We start from the raw sequence: 18199 nt of genomic DNA on the forward strand, positions 1-18199 counted from the left end.
TTCTGTTACTTACCAAGGATACATAAAGCATCTACCCACATACGAGGGGTTCACCATGTATGTGCTATGGCAGTTATTGGCTGAAAGTCTGGACAGGACAGCCACCTTTAAACCTAGAGACAAGTTGAGCTGTTATAAAACTGAAAGGCAAAAGTAAGAATTTGGATTTTCTACAGCAGCCTGGTTGGTGCCTGCCTTTTCCACATCAACAGTTTGGTACCTGAGTAAATGACAGTGGAGGAGGAGTAAGGAGGGGCTTGGAACTTAACAAGGCTTATTGCTGCATTTGTGAGAAAGACCTATTTCTATGTATTCTTCACTCCACTTGCCTAGTGATCACCCCTTTCAAGTTTCTTCTAACAGCGACAACCTTGGGAATTTCAAACTAAATCTTCAGTATGATAAGGTTATACAGGACTAAAAAGTGGGTAGCAATAAATGGGCTTTAGAAAACAAAGCATGCAGGTTTTCCCAGGCACTTTGAACTAATGCAAACATATACAGTACAGAAAAGAGAAGGTGTAACTGTTTTCTCTGAAAAAAGATTTATTGCATATGGAAATCAATAGATATCTTTTACAAAAAAAGGTCAGAACAAAGATCTCACATTTGTAAAGGCACATATGAAACATTTTATAGCAAGCACAAGGGCAGTGAGAACATCAACAAGGTTCAGTATCTAAATAAGACTTTATAAAAACAGATAGGAAACAGTGCAAAAAATACTGTCAAAGTCAGTTCTATACACCTCATAACTGTGTATACAACTGGCAAGCATAAGCTTATTTACTGATATAAAATAGCACATAGAATAGCATGCATAGTTTTATTTTAGGCTTTTCATATTATTAAATTGATAGAAAGTCTATACCAAAGTACAGTTGACATGAATATTGATAAAAATCACTCCCCAGCTTAGGGAATGTCCTATAAACATCTCACCCCCTCTCTGCTTACAACTACACTTTGGTAGTAAGGAGACTGGGCTTCCATCTTGCAAGGTGGCAAGCGGCCACCATAGGGGGAGAATGTGCTCTCAGGGTCCCAAGTCCCAACCTGGAATGCATTTCTTACGGCAACAACAGAAAAGATGGTGATTAAATGTCTGGGTCAGCCCACAAAAGCCAACTAGATCTGACTGACACAGCCCTCCATTTGGGCTGTAGTGGAGGTCAGTGGGCTCCTATGGGCTGGCCCAAGAACCGTAAGAACAAACTGGTTTCTAAGTTGGGGACTTGCCTGTACATTGTTTCAAAATGAAACCTAATAAATGTCATTTGTTTTGAATGACATTGTTTGATACCAAAATTCACAATATTTTGTGAAACAAAGAGCAAGGAAAGCATCAAAATACTGAAGTAGGGAGCACAAGCCTAGTCCAGTGAAACAAACTAGATTAGCTTGTTATTTGATGTAACACAAGTTACATATGGTTACATGTTTATTAGTAATCTGCATATTTAGATCTTTATTCCACTGAAGTATCCTCAAGCACATTAATTAGCTATTGAAGGAACAAAGGACATACACAGGAACTCATCTCTGATGAAGTGTAACTTTATGTCAGAAAGGAGAAGGCTAATGAATTTTTAAGATTCCAAACAATGGCAAGAAAGTTCAAAGGAAATTGCAGTAAAATTGTACAATGTTCAAGTTGAAAAAAAAAATGGCTCTGAATTACAGCATTCAGTTCTATGCTCAAGGTATATATTAGCTAACACTGCAGTTGTGAGAGGTGGGAGGCCCCTGAGAAATGCTGAGAACGCCAGGCACTCCAGCTCTGAAAGTCACCCTAGCTAAACTCAAAGCAGCATTCTTGAGATTTTAGCAAAAGGTTCCGCCCCAAGCCACAAAAAGATCCCAATCCAATCTTTTCAGCTTTATCCTCTAAAACCTTTTGTCAGATGAGATGGCATTTGTGTTTCCCAGGAGGAGAAGGTTGGGGAAGAAAATGAAGATAGCTTACATACAGATTTTAGATGACCAGCTAATCTTACCCCTTCCTAGATAAGTGAAAACAGATAAAATGTTTCTGGGCAGGTTTACCACCTGTTTCACTAGAATGGCCAGTCTATGTGAAGAGGCTATAGTGAAGAAAACATTCTCCTTGCAGGGAGAAGCTAGAAACAAATGGGTCTTCCTACACATCACTCTGCCAAATGTAGCCTCTCTCAATCTATGTAAGTTCACCTTGAAATAAATATTAAGTACTGCTGTCATCATTGTTTTAAACAGAGCTTCTTTCATTTCTTCTAACAGTAAGTGACTGATTCTATCAGCAAGGGAGCAAAAGGGTGAGAAAGGAAGCTTCCTGCTTGCTGAGTTTTCTAGCTATTCATTCTGGTTATTTTCATCTGCCAGATCTTTTTTTTTTTTTTTTGAGACAAAGTCTCACTCTGTTGCCCAGGCTGGAGTGCAGTGGCGCGATCTCAGCTCACTGCAATCTCCACCCCCGGGTTCAAGCGATTCTCCTGGCTCAGCCTCCTGAGTAGCTGAGACTACAGGCATCTGCCACCATGCCTGGCTATTTTATTTTTTTATTTTTAGTAAAGACAGGGTTTCACCATGTTGGCCAGGCTGGTCTTGAACTCCTGGCCTCAAGTGATCTGCCTGCCTCAGCCTCCCAAAATGCTGGTTTGATTACAGGTGTGAGCCACCACATCTGGTCATTTGCCAGATCTTATTCTTTGAAACTATACAAGCAATTTTTTAAAAATTACAGTAAGATTCCCTAATTACATATTTTAGAGAGGTTTAAGGCAACGATTCTCCGACAAGGTTTAACTCTTTCATCTGGGTTGCACTCATAGGGTAGGTAAAGAAAAGAAAAAGTGTACTGTTGAGAGTTGATCTATAAAGCAGATGGGGAAATATGAAAAGGTAGCAGAGACTGGGTGCGGTGGCTCACGCTTGTAATCCCAGCACTTTGGGAGGCCGAGGGGGGTCTTCTTGAGGTCTGGAGTTTGAGACCAGCCTGGCCAACATGGCAAAACCTTGTCTCTACTAAAAATACAAAAATTAGCCGGGTGTGGTGGCACACACCTGTAATCCCAGCTACTTAGGAGGCTGTACTCCAGCCTGCGCAACAGGAGCGAGACTCTATCTCAAAAAGAAAAAAAAAAGAAAAGGCAGCAGACCCTAGGTGAACAAGGTGCTCATGGAATTAAGAGGGTGACAACACACAACAATCCCACCCGTTCCCCTGAACAAGACAAGGAACACCAAAGTCACTGCATGTACATCCCAGTTTTGTGGCCTGAATATAAACATGACCTGCTCAAAAGGGGAGTGTGCTCTGCAGCATCTCTGAGATCACAGGGGAGAAGAATCAAGAAATGCAGGAGCCACATGGGTAAGCAGAATGCTCTGCTAACAAGCAAGGCAAGGAAAGGCTGCCAGTGGCAGGTGAGGGAAGATGGTGCTTTTGAGCAGCAAATCCAGACAAATATGATAAATCATGCATCACAATCCATGACATTCATCAAGCTCTACCTCAACAGTGAAGACAGTTTAAAACTATGAGCTAGGGTGAAATAGACTCCAACATGGCCGCAGGGTTTCCCTAGCACACCATTTGGTGGTTCCCATCACGCTGACATGAACAGAAAGGGAGGTAGGGAGGAGCAGAGGCATTACAGAGTTCAGAAAATTACTTGTGAAACAGAGAACTTTTAGATAGCAACTTCAGGACTGATCCAAAAATCCTTCCTCTCCCTCTCCTCATTTAAAGAAATTCTTGGGCAAGTTTATGGTATTTTTGGGAAATAATGATCCTGATGGCCCAAAGTATGGCAGAAGGAGCAATGACTTTCTATACAAATGCTGGTCACACTCAGGCTGCCCAGTAGCTCCAGCCCTTCTGCCTTGTAACTCAATGTCCTTGAATTTATTTTTAAAATGGGAAGGCTAAACAAAGCTCCAAACAGTAGGAACTGATACACATCCTCCTCTTTACTGCACCAAACAATCATTTTCCAGTCTATGACATTGAGGGATGCCAGATACTCAATGCTAGGCTCATGGACATTTTAATAGGGAATATCTGTTTGGCCTTGAGAAAGAAGATGCAGCTATATTAAGCTGGAGAGATTAAGAAAGGTAGTCTACTGAATAAAAATACTTACCTATCTGAGTTTCTAACAGAAACACAAAAGCTGAGAGCAGGTAGGATAAAGGCTGAGTGTTGACGGGGCAAGCTGGTGGTCAAGTTTCACAGGGCCCCCTGAATAACACTGACTTCTGGACGACACATTTGAGATAGCAGAATTTGATGAGATCTCCCCCATGTTTCTCCCTGACATGTTGCTGTTACTTTCAACAGATGCCATCTGTAAGGTCCTTTGCCCCATAATGTCTTGGAAGCTTAAGTAAAGACAAGAACTATTTTGCTTCCTTGCTCAGCATTCAAGAGAAGTATCAAATGCAGTTTAACATCTGACAGCTTTACTGCCACCCTATAGGGCCAACTAGTTTGCCAACCATAAAGCTGTAGGCCATTGGAAAATTTGTGCGGTTTCTATGAAAGACCTGAATTTCTCCATTTGGAAACCATGCTGGATGAGCTGTTGCTCTGCTCGTGAAAAGAAATCACTCAATAAGAGCATGATGAGTGTCTCAAAACCCATTGGCAAAACAATAAAACACAGCAGCAGAATAATTGTTGGTAAAACATGGAAACGCTAAATTCCCAAAAACGGCTACCCTAAGAGCCCAACAGTAATTATGTGGTGCTTCCAGAAATGTCTTATTCTAGGAGCTCCATAGAGTTATTTCTGATACTGAGGAAGAACACAGGTCTGACCCAATCCCATCCCTTGAATACGTGCTCCCTGGCACACATCCTAGAATGCCCTGTACCCTCCACCCCCCAAACCCCCCACCTCAAGGGATTGACAGATCTTCCCCAAATGAAAATCAGTAATGAAACAGTTATCCTTCACCAAAGGGGGCAATCAAGGACCCTCTGCGAATACCAGAATATCATGGATGCTCAAGTCTTTTATATAAAATGGTGTAGTATTTGCATATAACCTATGCACATCTCTTGTATACTTTGAATCATCTCTAGATTACTTACAGTACCTAACTCGATGCCTACACGTCACTTCATTGCGTGAATTCAATGTAGTATTCAGCATGTGGCAAATTCAACTTTTGCTTTTTGGAACTTTGTGGGTTTCCCCTCTTCCCCAAATATTTTTCAATCTGTACTTGGTTGAATATAGGGATGTGGAACCCACAGGTAGAAGTGGTCAACTGTACTCATCTTCACCAGCAAATGTACCATTAGATGGGGAAAGAGAGACTAGCAAGCACATTCTGCTTTTTGACAAAGGACACTTTTGGGACCCATACGTCATGTAACAAGTAGGCTGAGGTCAGTTAATACAGACTGCTCATAGGGAAAGGACAGCAGCTAAAAACTCCAAGATGATGTGCCTGATGGCCAATCCGGCTTAACAGAAACTGCAGTGCACTATCTACCTCTGCGACTTCCATGTCCCAGGAGATGGCCCATTCACCAAGTGATGCAAGGATCACTATGAGCAGGGCAGCAGGTTGACGAAAAGAGCCGGCCCACCCAGGGTACACCTTTTGTGTTCATTAGCACTGCTCTGGAGAAATGACATCTAGTGTTGGGATCTACACTGTATCGGGGGAAGATATAGGTGATCCATGCAAACACTGTCTGTTCGCAGAAAATATGGTCCATTATTGGAAATTTCATATGGGTCAATCTATATTAAGCTGGAAAAATAATCAGCCAGATGAAAAGGCCAGCCTGCTGTACCCACTGGAGTTTATAACTGAAAAGCACAAGCTGAAAGAAGGCAGGATAAAGGTTAGGTAGGTGTAAGCTGTGGTCAAGTCCTACAAGGCCCACAGCAGTCTACAAAGACCCTCTCTTCAGGCGGATGAAAGAGGGGGCCAGAGATAGCCAAGTGACCCTTGGGAAAACAATGGCAGTTTCGTTATAATTTTAAAAAGTGGTTCCTCTCTTCAGTCTACAAAATTAAAAGTAAAATTCTCTCAATTTAAGCTCCTCAAAAGCTTATGATTCAAAATATTCCATATAGGTGTTTTTACCTTCCCTGATCTTATTGGTTAGCTCCGACTGAATAGAGCAGCTCATTCATCTTTACTCCTGTGTAATCAATGTTTAACATCCTTTTTTCATGCAACTAAATCCTCCTTTACTTCCTATCTGGGGAAAGAAGTGCATACTAATGTCTATGCTATCTGTAAATGCTACCAGAGACTCTTGCTAAAAGGTGGTATATCCAGTATATCCGTAGAACCCAAGGAAACCAAAGAAACCTCAGCAGGACATTCCTCAGCTGAGCCAGCAGGCTCATCTCATCTCAAGGATGAAGACATCAGATTCAGCCCCCATGATTCAGGGACCACAGTAAACAAGGATGAATACCTCGGGTCAATGTATCCAAATGAGTACGGATGAAAGAAACCAAACAGTTCCATTGGAAAACCTCGAACACAGTGGCTGGAAAATGTTTGATGGCTTTGTTGTGAGATGGTAACTTTTTTTCCTCCATTTTTAATTTTCTCCCTTCAAATCCAAACTGCAGCAATAGACACTGACAGCTCTAGCTTTAGACTTGATACATCATTAGGAAATCATTCCAAAAGCTCTAACTAGATAACTAATTTAATACTTTGCTTCAAGGTTTATTCCTTGGCTTGCTTCCCAGATATAAAGCATCTCTGGGCAATTATTATGCAGATGCCACTGAAAGGACTTTAAATGGCTGCTGCTAATTTAACAGGAGATAGGCTGGCATTTACTGGAGATGTGAAAAGGAATGTAAAATGTGCTAAAGAACCAAAGGCATTTGTTTTTAAAAGTGAAATATGTGGAACAACTCTTAAATGTTTTCTTTTGGGTTTCAATATAAACTTTGGCTAGAAAGTTGAATATTAAACCTACTTCCTCCCTGCATTTTGTACACTAATGAATATTCCCGTAGCACAGGGCAGGGACAGTGGATGAATTTCAAGGAAGCCCATGAGCTCTGATGTCCTCAAAGACACACCAGATCTATATGCTGTCCACATGAGACATTCTAACAGTGCCCACCTTGGGGCTTAGAGATAAAAGATAAATACTGATGTTGTTCATCATGCAGTAAACCAGTAACTGAGACCACTTGCTAAAACATCCCTAACAGTAGAATATCCCAAGGATGGAAAAACCTCCAAGGAAAGGGCACAAATACCTTTTTGCTTATTGATGAGCTTCTTATAATAAGGGTTATAAGCTCTGTTCCACTGAAAATACATGTAATACTAATGGTTTTCTTCCCAGGATATACGACGAAACTCCAGAATCTACAAAGATCAGCAGGTTATACTCCTTCACTGAGTCTTCAGACCTTGAAGCAGAAGACAGAGGGGAAGCCCTCCATCCCCAGATATTCTGAGTCTAACTACAAAGTACAGCCACCACAACACCTGGCCAGGTTGAAAAAGAGGATTCATATTCCAAAGAACTTAATGGGGAATATGCAACCTGTTGGCATGTGGTGATGGGATGTCACAAAGGTCTACTTTTTCTGGTTGATTTGATGCCACTCCTTCATCTTTTTAGCTCGGGGGGACAAAAGCAGCAATGAAGAAAGGCATATGGAACTCCGACAGCAGTCAACTCTAAGAAAAAAAAAAAACCTGCAATTAAATTTTCCTTTCTACTACATGTAGTTTTTCTTGACAACCTTTTTTCCTTTTTTTTTGGAGGCAGGGTCTCTCTGTAGCCCAGGCTGGACTGCAGTGGCAAGATCATGGCTCACTGCAGTCTCAAATTCTTAGAATGAGGTGATCCCCCCACCTCCGCCTCCTGAGCAGCTGGGACTACAAGGGCAAACCACCACGCCTGGCTAATTTTTGTACTTTTTGTAGCAACGGGGTTTCATCATGTTGCTCAGGCTGGTCTTGAACTCCTTAGCTCAAGCAATCTGCCCGCCTTGGCCTTTCAAAGTGCTGGGATTACAGGTGTGAACCACCGTGCCTAGTTGACTACATTTTTTAAATTGCGGGTTTGTTCTTTGAACTGACCACTGTGGGCGTTCCATCTGCCTTCCTCCACTGCTGCCTTTTCCCTGAGCTGAAAAGACAAGGAAGACGTGGCATCACATCAACCAGGAAGAGCACGCCCTCTGACTTCCTATCACCACGTAACAACATATCAAAGTTGTACTCAAGAAAAAGGTGCATATCAAAGTTGTACTCAAGAAAAGGTAGACACAGAATGATAAATCCCCCAAAATGCAGTAAGAGGAAAAATGTACAAAACATGATTTATTGTGTACCAACCTTGGAAATTCAGAAGGACACTGACCAATGAAGCCACAGGAAGAAACTAAGAACTAGGCTTCCAAGTGAAGATAACTGACCAGAGAGTGGATTTTATGAAGAAAAGGAAAGAAGCACAAGGCTTTGCCAATGACAATTCTACCATCATTCATCAAGTGGCCCCAAGTTTGGACTATGGGGTCCTGAGTAGGATTAATTCTGATCTTGCAGGCCAAAGCCTGAAGATGATACCAGCACAGTGGGGGTCAAATTTGATGTTTCCTGGCCAGGACCCCTGTTACGTAGCTAAATGCCATATAGCTCCCATAAATCAGCTTCCCCATCTGTTTCCTTGATGACCTTTCCAATGACTTAGTGACCTCAACTTTCGGGTCTCTGTCCAGCACACACATCTTTTGTAAATAAAACACAATGATCATCAAGGCCCTGCCTGAACACCACAATTCTCAAAGGCCCTGCCCAACTGCTTTCTCTTTCTAGGTCTGCTATTCTCTCTCAATCAGGGTAGAGCCTTAACTGCACAGATGGCCTGGTCCAGAGCCTCAATGCCACCAGACAGGGTCCTACTGAGCAAACGGGAGAGGTAGTAACAAATACCCAGGGTACAGTCTCCAGCAGGGAAACACAAGCTCCAGAGCCCAGAATAAGGGGTGGTCAAGAAAAGTGCAACACGGAGCTTCTCTTTCGTCCCCAAAGATGACAATTACTGCACTGTAAAGGCAGCACTGTCTTTAGCTGTTCTGTCTTTAACTCAAGCTTGGGGGGAAGTTGGGGGTGGGGTGTTGGGGAGAGGAGATTACTGAGGATGAGGAGCAGAAATGAAGAAGAGAGAAAACTGTCTATCAAGGCTCATGAGTCCCAAAATATAAGAGAATCGTGCTTGTTCCTTTAGACCCTTTTCTTTATATTTCAGGATGAATTACTTTTCTTATCATCTTTGCTTTGGATATAAGTAATGAATGATGAATGAATTAAGCTGATGAATTTCAGGGCTGGTTACAAATCTGGCTGCAATTTCACAAGAGATGTGTCCCCTCATGCCTCTGTCCCCAAAATGATCCAGCAGGCAACCTTACCTACTGACATATATATGCAGATCAGTCAAAATGTGGTTCGAATGAAAAGTACTATATTATCAGGAAAACTGCATTATAATAATTCACAAAAGTTATTCCAAAGGGGAAAAAAATAAATTATCTCATATAAAATAATACATGGCATGTGTGGATAATCTTGGCTATTCTCTTCAGAGAGCCTGCTTGCTGCCAGCCACCTGCACCCCCGCGGGGGGAGCAGATGTTTTCTGGAGGTGACTCTCCTTGCACGATGGAGCTGGGTCCCTCCTCCAGGAGCTGGATTGGGGGGATTAAATGAGTCTGGAGTTTTGGAGGAACTGGATGAGGACTTGGTAGACAAACTTGTACTGAGCGATGGTCTGGATCATGAACATCCTCTGCTCCCTGAGGAGCCTCAGCATCATGGGCACTTCCACCTTCTGCAAGAAAAGAGAGAAAGCACAAGGTCCTGAGACAGGAGGCTTCCCTTAGAGCATTCCTCATTCCCTCATTCAGGAAGCACTCACCCACTGCCCATGCCCAGGTATAAGAGAAAGCAAGGGACTCTGCCCTGGCTGAGTTTTACGTATCAAACAGTTTATACTAGCAACTGGAGAACCTGGTCATCATGTGTCACTGGTGGGATATTTTATTTTTACTTAATTTCAAATTTTCTGAGAGGGTCTTGCTGTGCCACCCAGGCTGGAATGCAGTGGCACAGTCATAGTTCACTGCAGCCTTCAACTCCTGGGCTCAAGCAATCTTCCTACCTGAGTCTCCCAAAGTGCTGGGGTTACAGGCGTGGGCCACCACACCTGTCCTGGTGTATTATTTTAAATACAGACTAGTCTGCTGGATAAAACATAAAGGCTGGAGTGAGACCTGATGGGTACTCCCAACTCCACCACAACCCAATGACAGGATTTAAGACATCTCAGGGTCTTAGTTTCCTCATCTGTAAAATCAGGATAATAATGCTTTCCTCTAACAGCAGTGTGGCCTTGCCCTAGTTAGTGACATTTCCTCAGCAATAACATGGGGTATGAAATAACATCTGCCTCATGGGATCAAATGATGAAACACACATTAAGCATTTAGTGCACAGTGAGTGCTTAATAAATATTACTCATTATTCCTTTTTTGTTTTGTTTTGAGACAGAGTTTCACTCTTGTTGCCCAGGCTGGAGGGTAGTGGTATGTCTTGGCTCACTGCAACCTCTGCCTCCCAGGTTCAAGAGAGTCTCCTGCCCCAGCCCCCGGAGTAGCTGGGATTACAGGTGCGCACCACCACACCTGGCTAATTTTTTGTAATTTTAGTACAGACAGGGTTTCACCATGTTGGCCAGGGTGGTCTTGAACTCCTGACCTCTGGTGATCCGCCCGCTTTGGCCTCCCAAAGTGCTGGGATTACAGGCGTGAGCCACCGCGCCTGGCCTCATTACTCCTTTATTAACATTAATAAATGTTAATGTTAATGCAATTATAATCTCACAGGACTGTGGTCATGATCAAGTGAGATAATTGAAGTGTGAACCTTTAAAATGTCAAAGCACCATTTCTGAACACCAGTCCTACTTGGAGTAAAAGCCTTTAACTGAGAACTTTTTTTTTTTTTTTTTGAGACAGAGTCTCCCTCTGTTGCCCAGGCTGGAATGCAGTGGCTTGATCTCTGCTCACTGCAACCTCTGCCTCCCAGGTTCAAGCGATTCTCCTGCCTCAGCCTTCTGAGTAGCTGGGATTACAGGCACACGCCACCACGCCAGGCTAATTTTTTTTTTTTTTTTTTTTGTATTTTTAGTAGAGATGCAGTTTCAGCATGCTGGTCAGTTTGGGGTCTCAAACTCCTGACCTCGTGATCCGCCCACCTCAGCCTCCCAAAGTGCTGGGATTACAGGCATGAGCCACAGTGCCTGGCCGAGAACACCTTTTTTGAGACAGGGTCTTGATCTGTCGCCCAGGCTAGAGTGTGTAGTGCTGCGATCGTAACTCATTGCAACATCAACCTCCTAGGCTCAAGCAATCCTCCCACTTCAGCCTCCTGAGTAGCTGGAACTATAGATGTGGCACACCACACCTGGCTAATTTTTAAAATTTTGTGTAGAAATGAGGTCTCACTATGTTGCCCAGGCTGGTCTCAAACTCCTGAGCTCAAGCAATCCTCCAGCTTTGGCCTCCAAAAGTCTTAGCATTATGGGTAGAGCCACTGTGCCTGGCCTTGAGTCTTAAATGAGAACATTTTGAGTATTAAATGAGACTGCCTATGTGTGAATTATTTGAGAGTATATACAATGATATATATTATCATTAATGAAAGGAAATTAATACAGTGTCATGGATACTTGAGCAGACCAGAGGCCGTCACAGTGTCCTCTCCCCTCACCTTCACCATGTCCATCCTCCTGGACCAGCCAGGACACATACGGCTGGAGCACCCCTGAGCTGTGGAGGCCATGGTGGCCTCAGCACACTCACTATGCTCTGTGAGCTCTTAACCCCGGGCATGATGGCACCCAGGAAGTTTTCAAGGGCTAAGCAAGTGTTTAAAAGAAAATAATAAAAACTCAGCTGTATGCTTGACTTTGTAACCTTTGAACCTTGAAAAATAATTTCAGCTATTTCCAAACTGTGTATAGTTATGACATGACACATGCCATCAGTCACTCTTGTTCAACACCAACTAAGGAATGCACATCACAAACTTGTGATGTTGCCTGGGCTAGAGTGCAGTGGTGTAATCACAGTGGTGCAAACGGACAAAGTCAAGTCCCTGCCTAGTAAGAAAAGAAAAAAAAGGCATGTGAATCTTCGAACTATGAATCAAAATACAGAACCTAGGTTATAAGCTTCTGATGGTAACAGGTAGGTCTCTGCCTAAATTATATTGCAAAGTGACCAGTATCATGAGATGTGATCTAGAGCCACCTAATAATGAACTTAATTTCATGTTTGATGAGGATTACTCTGTAGCTGGACACTGAAGTTAAAAGAATAGAAAGAATAAGGCTGCTCCTCTCCCCTACCCAGCAAAGGTTTTAGTCGGGAGGCAGGATCACACTGGTGTTCAGAGCACAGGCTCTAAGTAGGGCTTCATCTGCTGAATCTCAGCTCTACCACTTCTTGGCTGTGGGAAGTGGGCACATTACTTCATTTACCCATGACTCAGTTTCTCTTCTGTTATGTGAGGATACTGACATGGTCTTGGCTCTGTGTCTCCACCCAAATCTCATGTTGAATGGTAATCTCCAGTGTCGGGGGAGGGACCTGGTGGGAGGTGATTAGAACATGGGGGCAGATTTCCCTCTTGCTGTTCTTGTGACAGTGAATTCTCATGAGATCTGGTTGTTTAAAAGTATGTTTTAACTTCCCCCTTTGCTCTCTCTCTTCTGCTATCATGTGAAGACGTGCTTACTTCCCCTTCACCCTTCCACTATGATTGTAAGTTTCCTAAGGCCTCCCAGCCATGCTTCCTGTACAGCCTGCAGAATTGTGAGTCAACTAACCCTCTTTCCTTCATAAATGACCCAGTCTCAGGTAGTTCTTTATAGCAGTGTGAGCATGGACTAATACAGGTACTAACAGGACTTGGTATACAGTGTCACTGCAAAGGCTACTTGTGTTAATACTATAAGGCTTTAGACTAGTGCGTATACATGGCAAACACTAGACACAAGCTAGCTGTTAAGATATTATTTTCAATGTTGTCACCATCACCACTTCCTCCACCACCATATCCTCCTCCTCCTCCTCTACCATCATCCCCATCTCAATTACCTGTAGGACTGAGCCTAAATGACAGTATATTGTCTGATATGGAGAAGTCTGGGGACATGACAAAGAAAGTTCTCCTGGTCTTCAATGAAAGGGTCCCAGCTGGCTTAAAGATTGATTCACTCCCACAGGCTCTGCTCTTAACTATCCCCAAGCCAAGGAAGCACAAAGCAGTTGACACTTGCTCAATCTTGTCTAGAAGACATTTTCTCCTCCTCACTTTATGAAGCAGGTATAACTTATTCAGAAAAGTGGCAAGATCAAGACATCTGCCCTTTTGGCTACTGAGATCCTAAGTTTTTGTACTTAGCTGTAGCTGGAACAGACAGCTACATCCAGGGGACTGAGAGAGTGTACTGCAGACCATAAAACAAGTGCTTCCTGAAAAACTCTATGCACCTTAAAATGTCTCAGCTAACACTCAGTGACCAAAAGCACTGGGCCACAGAGAGGCTTCCCAGAGCAGCCTGGGACAGCTGTCACCACTCCCCACCGCACAGCTACCAACCTCATTGTGAGTGTCTGCGTTTCATTGTTTCTGCTCAACTTTTCTGTGTTTAGAATAAGACTGAGAGGGACAAGTCCAGGAAAAAGAAAGGTCATTTCACTGACAGAATTAAAACTGCATGAATTACAGACTAAAATACAAAATATGTTAAATCCAGAAGCTGTGGAAAGAAGGCAGGGGAGTTTGGACAGGAGAAAAATGAGACCCACAATTTAATATATATTTGTTAAAAAATTTGCTTATAAAACAAACGAACTAAACATGGTCTACTCTTCTCCTGAAATAGGGGCTTGGATCTTACTAGCCAGGCCTGAAACAGTATCAGAACAAAAGTAGAGCATTTTTTTCCCCCTAACCATCTACCAATAGCAACCATGGGAAATAGGACAGATAAGACTGGCTATATTTGTGCTAGGGGAAGTGAAGTGAAAAATATGAGTCATCTTGCTATCTTTGAATATCAATGGGAACAGAAGTTCTTTTTGGATTGACCACGTCCCAGCAAAGAATGTTCTGGCATGCAGTTGGGCACTGAGGAAATCCGCTATGTTTGGATACACCATAGAGCATTTAACCACTCTGAGCCTTCACCAAGTCCACAGGAGGCCACACTGGCTGAATCCCTCACTCCAAACTGTTCTGGCTTTGATATGCCTTGTCTGTGCTCTGCTGGTCCAATAACATCTGGTGTTCAGTGAGCCCCCATGTCATCGCCTCACTGAGGCTCAGCCTTTGACGGGTCTCCAAAGAGCTCAGAAAAGAATAGTTTTTAATGACAGACAAAACAGAATGGCTTCTTGAGTTGAAAAGGGGAAGTGGGGAGCAGAGCACAGGGAATGGGGAAATAAGGGGAGTGGCCAGGCTCACAGCTGCAATCCCATCAACTCAGGAGACCGAGGTGGGAGGATTGCTTGAGCCCAGGAGTTTGAGACCAGCTTGGGCAACAGCAAAATCCTTTCTCAAAAAAAAAAAAAAGAAAGAAAAAAAGAAAAGAAAACAAGTGGGGAATTTGGTGACAAAAGTGATATGAAGGGAAGGAAAGGACAATTAGGTGGGGGAGGTGATGATGAGGCCCTCAAGCCATGCACACACTGATTCTACCTCATCTTATTTTGTCTTCCTAGCAATGGATGGATTGAGACTCAGTGGCAGGTTACTCATGGTTCTAGAGATTTCTAGAGACCTCTAGTAGTGAGAGGAATAGAGAGGCAAACAATAAAAAAATCCTATGTGGGACAAAATGGTACAAACTCAGAGGGTAATGACATGTCTGTTATGTAGTCTCAACTGATTCCATGACAAGCATTTCGCTCAAGCTTTGTTTTATGTTTTTCTAACATTAGGCTACAGTTCGGATTGCCCCTTTTCCAATTTTTAGTGGCACAAACATTCATTCCCACGGACAGACTAGAAGATTCTCAAAATTATCATTTCACAGGCAGAAAGTTTAATGTCTAAGTTTAGCATTTGTTGTTTTCCTGGAAGATTCAATATGACAAACTTCATATTTAATCTGATTTTCAAACGATTCATGCTACTGAATAAATAGTATATTATCATATAAATTCCTCCACAGAATTGCAACAAATCATTCTATAATTTAAGAACTACCAAACCACAAGTTTCCTTTACTTTTTCAAGCCATATAATTTGAAAACTGAGTAAGAACCAAATCTTATACAGCGTTTGGAGGCAGAGTGAAGACAGGAAATAACTCTGGACCCAGACGCAGAAGACCTTGCTTCTGGCTTCAGTACCACTGCATAAGAGCCACATGGCACTAGACGAATCACGGAATTACTTCCGGGCCTCAGTTTCCTTTTCTGTGAAACAGGAGGAGTGACATGTGCATGGCTCCTCTACTTGGCTGATATGGCAGGCAAAAGCCCCTTAAAAATTCTGATGTCCCAGGTAGCTAGAAGGTAGAAGAACTATTCCTTAGCTTTTGACTGCTGTTTGTGTCACCTACACAAAATCCAAAGTCTCTCAGTGTAACTCCGTAATCCTACAGCAGCAAAGGGATGCCATGTACTTTGTGTGCACAGGCTCAGCAGCACCCCACTTCTGCAGGAAGAAGGGGTAGGGTGATCAGCCAATGCAAAGACGGGGATGTTTGCATGCTCAAAAGTATCTACTCTGCTCCGCTACACCACACAACTACCAGACTAGATAAGCAAACAACCCCGCAAACCTCACTCTGAAGAATGAAAAACATTTTCCAAGTAGACACTTCTTCACCTAGGATTTATGCCAGAACACATCCTAGAAATGTAAGACGCATCTAAACTATATGGGGTCAAATAACTCATCATGGAAAATTACCCACAATGAAACCAGGCTATCTACAAAATGCCACAGACTTCTGGAAGTAGATGCCGACTAAGATCACATTTTCTAAGTGTTTTCTATTGCACGCCCTCATTTCTCCTCTTTTATCTGGATATCTACACGGAGCAGTGGGAGGGCAAAAAGATAAGGAGGGCTGTAAATGTCAGTCAAACTAGGAACCAGGAGCCTGGAAAACTCTGGTCGGGAGAGACGAAATTAACCACTGAAAAGGCAAGGGTGCAGGCAAAGGTTTGGCCAGGGTGTAGACTTGTCCCCAAGGTGGAGTATCCGGAGAGAAGCCCAGAATGACTCACTTCATTATGCTCCAAGCAGTAGATCATCAGCTCAGAAAGAATGAGCACGCCGGTCCTTCCCACCCCAGCACTACAGTGGACCACGATGGGTGGGTGCCGGTTCTTGGTGCCTTCCAGCATGCTGTTGGTATGGCGACGGACCGACTGGATCTCCTCCAAGTAGGCTGCAGGACAAAACGCAAATTCTGTCACCAAAGTCCTCCGTGGCTTTGCATATAAGTTGGGGAGGGGGGAGCGGAAGAGAACTGATAGTGAATGTGTGTGTGTGTGTTTTTTTAAGTGACAATAATTTAGAGTTCTTACAAGATACTAATTATTTGGCTGGTACCCAATGTACAGTCCTGGATCCAGAAAGGACCAGCTGGGAGTCAATTAGTTCATGGGAGAATTTGTTCTTTAAATTAAATAGTTCTTTTTTAAAAATTAAATTCTGTTTTCCCCTCTGCAAATCCCTAAGTCCCCCAAGCAGATGATTCTAGACATTACTTACAGCAATTCCTGCTATTAACAGACTGGGATCAGAACAACTGCTAAGTCCCCTTGAAACGCCCGCCTGTCAGAGCCAATTTCTGGTAGGGAGAGAGCATCCATCTGCCCCTTCTTCCTTCCCCTCACTGATGAGTGAATGTCAACTGAGGCTTGACTTCACTTTAGGATTTTAAAGTAGACTTTGGGGAGTCTGCTTTTCAGCATGGATTCCACGGGGCTATGTGAGTAGCCCAAGATGAACCCCCTTTCTGGAGGCAATATGTGTGTGAGGTGGTGGGGATCATGATACCCCCCATGCCTTCTAGCATCTGCTTGGCTCAGCAGGGCTGTGCAGGGAGGGGTGTGTTCATGACTCCAACTGGGCACAAAAGAAAAATCACAGGATTCCAAGCCTTAATGACTTTTTTTTACAACCATGACAAAAGAGAAAAGTACAGAAATGTAATCCTCAGACACTCCAAAAGCCCCCCAAATTTAATTAATAATTTAGATTTTGTAGTAGCTCAGGAGAGAAACAGATTTAAAGGTTCTTGATACTCAGTGAACCTCATCCTAAAGCAAAAGTGTAAACCAGACTATAGGGGAAATGTTTACATTGTTGAAGAGAAAAAAGTAGGTTTGAACCATTCAAATAATTTCAAAGCACCTGTTTACAGACATATATAAATAACCCACACTTTCCTTTATAAACTTACCTAATTACAAAATAATCTGAAGTAGTTTACCAAAAAAGTAAACTATTATTATCACTAGTACTACTACTGGGATGATGATGACTAGTAATAGTTATTTGTACTAGTCAGAGCAGTACTAGTAGTAGTAGTAATGTACCATGAGATAGGACAAAACAAAAAAGAAAGAAGGGCTGGGCGCGGTGGCTCATGCCTGTAATCCCAGCACTTCAAGAGGCTGAGGCGGGCGGATCACCTGAGGTCAGGAGTTCGGGACCAGCCTGATCAAGATGATGAACTTCTCCTGTCTCTGCTAAAAATACAAAAATTAGCCAGACATGGTGGCATGCACCTGTAATCCCAGCTAGTAATCCTAGCTACTCAGAAGGCTGAGACAGGAGAATTGCTTCAAACTGGGAGGCGGAGGTTGCAGTGAGCTGAGATCCCGCCATTGCACCCCAGCCTGGGCAACAAGAGCAAAACTCCGTCTCAATAAAAAAAAAAAAAAAAAAAAAAAAGGAGATGGTGAGATGAACAGAGGGAGCAGTTACTATTAGGTACCAATACAAGCTAGATATTGTGTGTGGAATCTTCTTTACACTTTTTCTGCGAGGGGGAAAAGACATTAGGCAACTGAGTATTCTGTCTGACCAAAGGCAATATTTACATACAAGAGACGAATCTTTACTTGAGCTAAATTTAAGAAGAAAAATAAAAGGAATGTTGGGTAATACAGTA

At 42.9% G+C, this 18199-nt stretch overlaps 2 protein-coding genes across 2 annotated transcripts in view; one reads left to right on the plus strand and one right to left on the minus strand.

Annotated features, from left to right (window-relative positions):
• Positions 1 to 18199, plus strand: part of SMYD2 (SET and MYND domain containing 2) — an 86494-nt gene that overhangs the window by 67583 nt on the left and 712 nt on the right. The gene's annotated exons all lie outside the window — the stretch shown is intronic.
• The window catches only part of PTPN14 (protein tyrosine phosphatase non-receptor type 14), a 207578-nt gene continuing 189907 nt past the window's right edge, over positions 529 to 18199 (minus strand). The window contains exons 18-19 of the mRNA XM_033200155.1: positions 16302 to 16465; positions 529 to 9823 (exon numbers count right to left, since the gene is read on the minus strand). Coding sequence (XP_033056046.1) covers positions 9695 to 9823; positions 16302 to 16465 — 293 coding nt within the window. The 3' untranslated portion in view covers positions 529 to 9694. The remainder of the gene's footprint in view (positions 9824 to 16301; positions 16466 to 18199) is intronic.

Source organism: Trachypithecus francoisi, unplaced genomic scaffold, assembly GCF_009764315.1.
Source record: "Trachypithecus francoisi isolate TF-2019V2 unplaced genomic scaffold, Tfra_2.0 Lachesis_group5, whole genome shotgun sequence".
Taxonomy (NCBI): domain Eukaryota; kingdom Metazoa; phylum Chordata; class Mammalia; order Primates; family Cercopithecidae; genus Trachypithecus; species Trachypithecus francoisi.